The 8594-nt window shown below is 30.2% G+C and overlaps 1 protein-coding gene across 1 annotated transcript in view; it reads left to right on the top strand.

The window, feature by feature from the left end:
* The first annotated feature begins 6220 nt into the window (after window positions 1-6220).
* The window catches only part of LOC126893745 (uncharacterized), a 12132-nt gene continuing 9758 nt past the window's right edge, over window positions 6221-8594 (top strand). Inside the window, exons 1-2 of the mRNA XM_050664214.1 lie at window positions 6221-7875; window positions 8460-8540. Of these exons, the coding sequence (XP_050520171.1) occupies window positions 6237-7875; window positions 8460-8540 (1720 nt within the window). The 5' untranslated portion in view covers window positions 6221-6236. The remainder of the gene's footprint in view (window positions 7876-8459; window positions 8541-8594) is intronic.

Below are 8594 nucleotides of genomic sequence, written 5' to 3'. Positions count from 1 at the left end.
AGCTCGTACGTTATTTGAAGGCTGGATAGCTCGATATGGAGTTATGGAGAGATTGACAACAGATCAAGGACGGCAATTTGAGTCTACTCTGTTCACCGCAGTAACGCAAATTTTAGGGTTTAGAAGAATACGTACATCAGCATATCATCCACCAGCCAATGGTTTAGTTGAACGATTCCACCGATCACTTAAAACGGCAATAAAGTGTTACGAAACTGAGCACTGGACAGATGTACTCCCCTCAGTTCTTATGGGCCTTAGATCAGTGATTAAAGAAGATCTAGGTTTAACACCTGCAGAAATTGTATTTGGAAGTACGATTAGATTACCTAATGAGTTTTTTATGCAGTCATCAGTGGCGACAGACCCTTGTTCCTTTGCTGAAACACTAAAGAAAACAATGGAAACCATACGCCCAGTGTCAACTTCAAACCACGGAAGTAAAAAAGTTTTTATATATAAAGATCTAGCATCCTGTTCACACGTTTTCGTTCGGGTCGACCGGGTCAAGAAACCGCTAGAACAACCATATGAAGGGCCGTACAAAATTGTTCAACGATACGAAAAAACCTTTAAATTATTAATTAGGCAAAAAGAATGTATCATATCAATAGACAGACTGAAGCCATGTTTCAACGAAAATGAAGATAATAACACAAATCTATCAATAACAACGAACCAGCAAAACCAGAGAAATACAACTACAAGACCAACAATAATACAAACAAAACAAACCAAGTCAGGAAGAACCATCCGCCTCCCCGTAAGGTTTTTGTAAATTGTGAATTGTATCACTTTTATATTTGTATTTGTATTTTTATATTTGATATTTGTAACTATGTATGTTTAACGTAAAATTATCGTTTTCACTGGAAAGGGGGTAATGTAGGGATTAACAAAGATGTTAAATAACATGTCACAATGAATGCGTTTATATATGTTTATATGTTTTATCTTAGATGTACTGCAGTACGATAACACTCCGTGTATTTTTTTTATTCTCGCGCTGTTCGTCAATCCAGTGACACTTTTTATTTGTACTCTTTTTTTATGTACGTATAAAATTATTTTTCATTATTAAAAAGTATTAATTATTATAAATTTTAATTGTAGTATTTTGTAATAAATATAAACACCAAAACACTACAAGTTTGTATAAATATATATTTTACATTAAATACAAATTTTTACTAAAACTATTTTCAAATTATGAAATAATAAATTTTATTACTTATGTAGTAAAGGTCTGTAGTAAAGTTATTTTAATTACTTAAGTAATGAGTTAATTTAAATAACACATTTAATATAAAAGATAAACAATATTATCATTTTTTTTATTAAATTAATCATTTAAAAAAAAAATTAAATTATTATTTGGTTTAAAATACTAATTTAATAAACATGAAGTTGAACCATATTATCATTGTTAAAATTTAAGAACGAAAAAACGAATAAGCATATAATTAATTTGCTGTACAACTAAATATTATTTATTAAAATAAAAATATAAACAGTATTATGATATATATAACGCGTAAAAAAATATCTCGGAGTACGAAATAATTTAGATTACGCAAAAAATTGTTAATTTTTCTCATCTAAATTTGTGCTATAATAATAATAAGTTGAGCCTCATAAATATTTTTAGGTCAAAAAATGTTTGTATATTATATTATGATATATTTACTAAACATAAAAATAAATTTTGCTGTTATAAAATACCTGTTTTTAATAAAAATTATATTTTGATAAAAAAGCATAAATATGTGTTATGTTGCAGAATTTATACTAGTTTTTTTTATTTGAATCTTATCAGTTAGTGGTGTGTGCATTCGGTGTAAAGTATTGATAGTTGTGCATGTGATAACCTCCACCAGTCAACCGGTCCGATATCTGTCATCAGCTGACCGTACACTGTGCTCCTATAACAATTTCTTGTATTTCCCCCCAATGTACTTGATCATATTTGGCACCACCAGTCGGCGTCATAAGCACCGGTTATAACCAACTACAGATGACGACGGGACTTCTTCTCAGCTATATTATCGAGGTGACAAGTTGATTCTTATGTGCAGATTTTTCTCTGGTGAAAACCACGTTTTTTTTTTTAATATAAAACGTTGAGTCGACTACCGTCAACCAGGCTATTCATTATATTTTTTGTCTTCCGTTTTTTTTTGTAAATAAAACGTCGAGATGTCGATGATGATGTGACACATAAACTATGGCTGGTGGTGGGCCGTCACTCCTCAAGAAATCAAGTACAACATAAAACCGCCTTTTCCTATCCCTTTATTAATGTTTTGTATATAACACTTCTCCTTTTTTCCTTTTTATTTTTTTTTAAATTTTTTTTATGAATATATGTATATGAATTCCCGCAGGAGAATCCACAAAGATTACGAGCCTAACAACCCCGAGGACCCTAGTTATTTCAGTGGGGGTGGCAACACGTACCACTGCTCTTAGCCGGTCATTACTTTGGTTAGTTAGGACCGGTAGAACTGGGCATACCTGCTTGCTAACAGCGAATAGGCCCCCCTAACCTAGCCATACCAAGTGAAAGGGTTGCTAACTTGTCACAGGGTAGTTAGCTGAAAAGTAAAGTGACCATTGGGATCATCTATGGCATCTGGCGCACCATAGAGTATACATCCTTATTACAGTATCGAGCTCTGCTGTGATGGACCTTTATTTCTCGACTACTCGTGGGAACTATAAGGACAAAAACATAGAAAAACCACAAAACAACGAACTTGAGACGATTAGGGATCCTACGGACAACCTGTCGGAACAAGATCGTGAACTGGCGACTCTTCCCAGAAGAATCGCTGAACTTTAAGGTTTCAATGCGAACAACGGAATACTTGGTGAACCGTCTACTAGCAAAGAGACAGCAACGCCAACAAATTTAGACCAGGAATCACAAGATCAACTGGGAGCAGTAGCTGACAAAATCGAGGGTCTAAAACTTAGACCTGAGAAATTGAGTGGCAGTCAGAGGCACAAGCTGAAGAGGAGTCGAGCAATCATGGAGGAACAGAAGAACATACCAATGGAGGGAGACAAGGGAACCAAATCTCAAAACCGGCATTATTGTGGACCGCCCTGGAACTACTGTGAGGTATTACTTCAGGGTAGCCCACGCCGTCTCTAAAACTCACACCACCACGTTGTGAATCAGCCCGAAATTAATCAAGAGCTTAACCTAAGGCTCTGGTTTAGGCCGGCACCTTAGGTATTCGTGTTTATATGTTTTATGTGTTGTGAGTTATTTTTGCCTCCTTCGCAAAGTTGTGCCCCCACCTCCACGTGGTGCAACTCGGGCAATGGATTCCACTCTGGGATCCGGCTAACGGGAGAGGCCACACCACGTTGTNCTTCCTGTACCGGGAGGCGCGGCTGCCTCTGTCTCAGGCGTTCTGCTTTCTTCTTCTTTTCCAAGATGGATTCGGCGAACGCCTGGACGAGCCTCCACACCTCCCGGCTTCCCAACATCAGGTCTACAAAGGACCCGACTCGGAGCGTGGACCTCAGATGGGACTCCAAAGAGAGATTAAACCTATGATATTGTACGGTGCCTTAGTCTGGTGAACCAGAACAGCATTCATTACAGCTAGAAAAGAACTTAGTCGCATACAGAGCATGATTTGCTATGGCCATCACTGGAGCATTAAGAACTACACCAACGGTCGCATTAGAGGCACTAATGGGATTGCCTTCTCTGCATCTTTAGGTGAAAGTTCACGCCAATGCCACAGCACTAAGATTCCACAACTTAGGTATGTGGACTTTGGAGAATGATACAACAGAACATGGTAAAATACTAAAAAAGATAGACCAGGGCTTTTGGGATACCCCTTGGACTATATCAAACTGGTTCTTAAGAATAACATTCCCTACAAAGTGGAGATCACTACACGTAGAGAATGGAATATTAACCACCTGACTGAAAAAGGAGGGTTTGTGATATATACAGATGGATCCAAAAAATCAGGAAAGGTAGGTGCTGGAATTTGGGGTTTAAAGCCACGAATAAATGTCACTATGTCATTGGGCACAACACCCTCTGTTTTATTTATTGAAAATTTTATTCTAACTCAAAAAAATTGCAAAATATTTATTGCCACAGATGGATTTGAACCTCGAACCCTATGCGTGATAGTCACATTTATTTCCAATTCGGTAACTGTTCGTTGCTTTTGTCACGCGTTAAAATTGGCTATTTAAGCTAACTCAAATTTAAAAATTACTTTTTCGACTTTAAAATGTTTAATTTCTTATGTCTTATGAACTTTATTCTATGTCAATTAAATTATATAATATTCATGAAAGTCAGGGTATTCCCCTAATAAGATATTTTAAAATAAAATAAAATACAAAACCTAAAATTTTTTATAAAAAAATAGCATATTATTGAATTTGCCATTTGCGCATAGAAGATAGGTCGTCGGAAAAAATTTTATTTTTTAATTCTATAGTACATGACATAAGCTTTAATTTAACATTTGTTTAAAGGACGCAGTATATCCGGAACATTTTCAAAAGTTTAGTTGAAAAAGTTTTATGTCTTATACAATTTTTCAAGTTTCAACACCCTCTATATAAGAGGAATTGTTTAATTTTAGTAAAAAATATGTCATATGAAAGTTGTACTTATGATGTATTTAGGAAAAAAAAATTTGTGCTAATACATACATTTTTTGAAAAGTTATAGCATTTTTAAGTTGAAAATTTAAAATCGAAAATCGAAAATTTTAACACAAATTAGCGTTTTTTTAACTACGGCAGCCGTTTACATGCAGAAGTAAAGTGAAGCTAATATATTGTTTGATATTAGAACCAAAACAGGGCATGACAAAATAAAATAATTGAAAATTATTTTATGTTTAAGATCATAAGAATTTTTATTTTGATAAAAGAACTTTATATTTTAGCTTCGATGCAAAGCTGAGAAGGTATTAATTTTACATATATTATATAATTTAATTGACATACAACAAACTTAATAAGACATACGAAATTAAACTTATTAAAGTTTTTTTATATTTTTAAAGTCGAATAAGTAATTTTTAAATTTGAGTTAGCTTAAATAGCCAATTTTAACATGTGACAAAAGCAACGAACAGTTGCCGAATTGGAAATAAATGTGACTATCACGCATAGGGTACGAGGTTCAAATCCATCTGTGGCAATTAATATTTAGCATTTTTTTTGAGTTAGAATAAAATTTCCAAGTCATTTGATGTTTATCTCATTTAGATTCAATAACTTCAATAAATATAAAGGATCCTATCACTATAGTATCCTCTCGCGAGAAGAAATTTATATTCATGTTATTATTATTTTACTATGTGGTTTTATTTGTAGCTGCGATTTATTTTCCTAACCCTCACTTGAACTACTTTTTTCAATGATACGTCAAATGATTACAATTCGTATTTGGTTGATGATATTACTTTTAAAAATCGAAAAAATATTCCTTATTCAAATTGGTTCTTTTAGTTTAAGTAAATTATTAAAATTAACTAAGTTCTGAATTATTCAATTGTAGAATTTTTAAATCAACAAAAGTTAAATAGCAATTATTACTATAATCTTTATTTAAGTGAACTATTAGGGTAAAAATGCAAAAAAATTGATCTTTTCTGCTAAATTTCTTCATAAAATCTTAACAATTTCATTTTTTTCTATTGAATAATATCAATTTCAAACTTGCAAGTTGAGCTAAAAGTTATGTTAATAAATTCATTTTTTTTTTTGTTAAAACTTTCTCTTTAAAGAACAAAAAAAGTAAGTTCAAAATGATTACTTTTAACATATTAAAAATTAATAATAATTTAAATTATTTTGCGAATAATTATACATAAGCATTTTTCTCACTCATTCGTGAAAATGAATAAACTTAAACAAGAACACATGAAAAAATACAACATAGTAAATACAATATTCTTAGCAAAACCTAAGCAAAAATTAAATTAAGAGGAATTAATTTAGTTTTATATTATAAAATGTCATATGTATAAAAGTATATTAACTAAAATTCAAAAAATCGAAACATACATTTTGAGATTTAAAGTAAATACAGATAAAGCAAATAAAATTTTATTTAAAGGATCAAATAAATAATTGTACAGTGTTTATTCTTCTTTTTAGGTTAAGTTTAAATCAAGTGTTAATTTTTAATGTTGTCAAGAATTTATTTAAAATTTTCAAGTAGTGAAGTTTACATCAACATGATTGTATTTAAAATTTTCATATCTGTTATTGTCTATACTAAATGTTCTATTTCCATGGACCCTTTAGAATTGCATTGCAATTTCTCTAAATATTTTTTTAATTATTTTAAATACAGTGAGCAGTATTTATTTAACTTTGAAAATACAATTTCTGAACTGGAATTAAGAAATTATGGTTTAGCAATTAAATCTCATGATGAAATCATAATGATCATGTTAGATGCGTTATGGGATATGGACGAAGTGTATATAGCAGAAGATTTAATGACCATAAATTTATATTTAAACAATGTTTCGGGATCTTTAAACATGATCGCTAAAAATGAAAATGGTGAATTTAGTAGAACTGAAAGCACGCAGAATTTACTTCAAGGCTATAAATTAATTAATCGGTCAATTGTTGAACGATTGGAATACTTTATTAATAGTAGATGTCCAGATATATTGTTTAATGATAACTTCATAGCTTACACTCATTTTAAGGTACCGCCAATTAGTTACATGCCAGATATTTTGTTTCGTGTTTTGGAACAACTAAAAAATAACATATTTATTGTTATGAACGAATATTTATTATGGTACGATGCGGAAGATACTGAAATATTAAAAAGTTATACTGTCATTGTGAAACATTTAGCGTTGTCATTTCGTAAGCAATCATATAATAATTTTAATCCAAAAAAATTCTTATTTTATGATTTAATGGAAACCCGATCTAATTTTTGTGAGCTAGAATTATCGACAGGATCTCAGGCAAAACAAACAGCCAGTTACATAGAAAATAAGGAATTTAATGATGTATTAGACATAATGGGAATTTTTCAGATTGAAAGAAATGTTTCAAGTAGATATTTAATGGAAAATAGGCCACGTTATTTAAAGCTAGATTTGGCATTAGATTCTGATGCTGAACAATATATTAGATATAACTGTGACAAACAACTTAATGTTGTATTAAACATGGTTCGATATGCGCCATTAAGAACAGACAGTACTAATAATTATCAAATAATGTTATTTGATGTATTTCGTTTCATCAAGTTCGATTTTGATTTAAAAAATGTACAAGCATTTAAAAATTTAGTAAATGTAGCAACAGTTCGACCTATTCTGTTAATCATACGTTTTTATTTTTCATTGGTTAGAAAATTTCTTTTACTTAATAAATTTAAAAATATGGAAGTAAAACAGGTAATGGAAAATTTAATTATTGAAATGGGTCAACATATTGTTGAAACCATGAAATTCTTTATAGATTTGAATTTATTGGATGAAGTATATACAATTAAAATTGATCGTATTTTTAATATAATGTACGAGCTTATTTTATCCTTCAAAGAACGTAATAAATTGTTTAAAAGTAGAGAAGGGCGAACAATAGTAAAATTTTGCTATCAATTTTTGAGAAATAATGTTTTAGGTACTAAATTTGGTCAATTGCAGAAAGAAGAAGTTGCAGAAAACAATATTATTTACATTTTTGATTTAGCTGTTGCAGAAGTAAATAAAATCGCCTTATTCATTTTAGCATTGAAAAAATATCAGTGTTTTTATAAGACTGCAAACAAATATATTCCTACAGGACACACAGATTTGTATACATTTAAAACTACTCTCAAGTTTAATATTCCAATAGGTGAGTTCGCAGATATAAAACCAAGATTTTTTTCTTTCTGTTAAATAAAAGAATGAAAAAAATGTTGGTAATGCGTTTATAAATTAATAAAAAAATATACATAAAGTGTATTAGGAAGTCAAATATAGAAGTACTAAGACATAGACTTTTAATATAAATTTACGATAAGATGATCCCCCACTATATAAACTATATATCACAAAAATTAGATTTTTTTATAGAAATGTATAGCATTAATTGTTTACACTATAAACAATATAAACTTTACATTGTATAAAATAGTATTTTTTTGTACAAACTTTCTTAAATAAACATATAAAGTTCACTTAAAATATTTTTGAGCTACATAAGGGATGATGAAAGTTACGTGTACAACCGACTGCAAATTTTAGTTTTCATTGAGACAGAAGAATATTATCAAATCAATAATATTTAAAATTTTACTGTCAAATCTAAAAAAAAAACAGTCGGGATCAGTTATAATAGAGTCCTTGCGTAGCATAAAATTAATAAAATTTTAATTTGTTCATAGATAAATTTTAAATATATACTCTGTCATTTACATATTTAAAATGCCATATTAGATGAATGGTCGGATGAAAAACAAAATTACAAAAACAAAATTGTTTGTAATTCATTTTTAGCTTCGATGCGAAGCGGAGAAGGTATTAATTTTACTATGATGTGTTTTTTTTTTTTTTTTTTTTTTTTTTTTTTTT

This window comes from Daktulosphaira vitifoliae, unplaced genomic scaffold, assembly GCF_025091365.1.
Source record: "Daktulosphaira vitifoliae isolate Bord-2020 unplaced genomic scaffold, ASM2509136v1 Scaffold_1, whole genome shotgun sequence".
NCBI lineage: Eukaryota > Metazoa > Arthropoda > Insecta > Hemiptera > Phylloxeridae > Daktulosphaira > Daktulosphaira vitifoliae.
The sequence above is the reverse complement of the archived record's forward strand: the minus strand, read 5'-3'. Positions and strand labels throughout refer to the sequence as shown.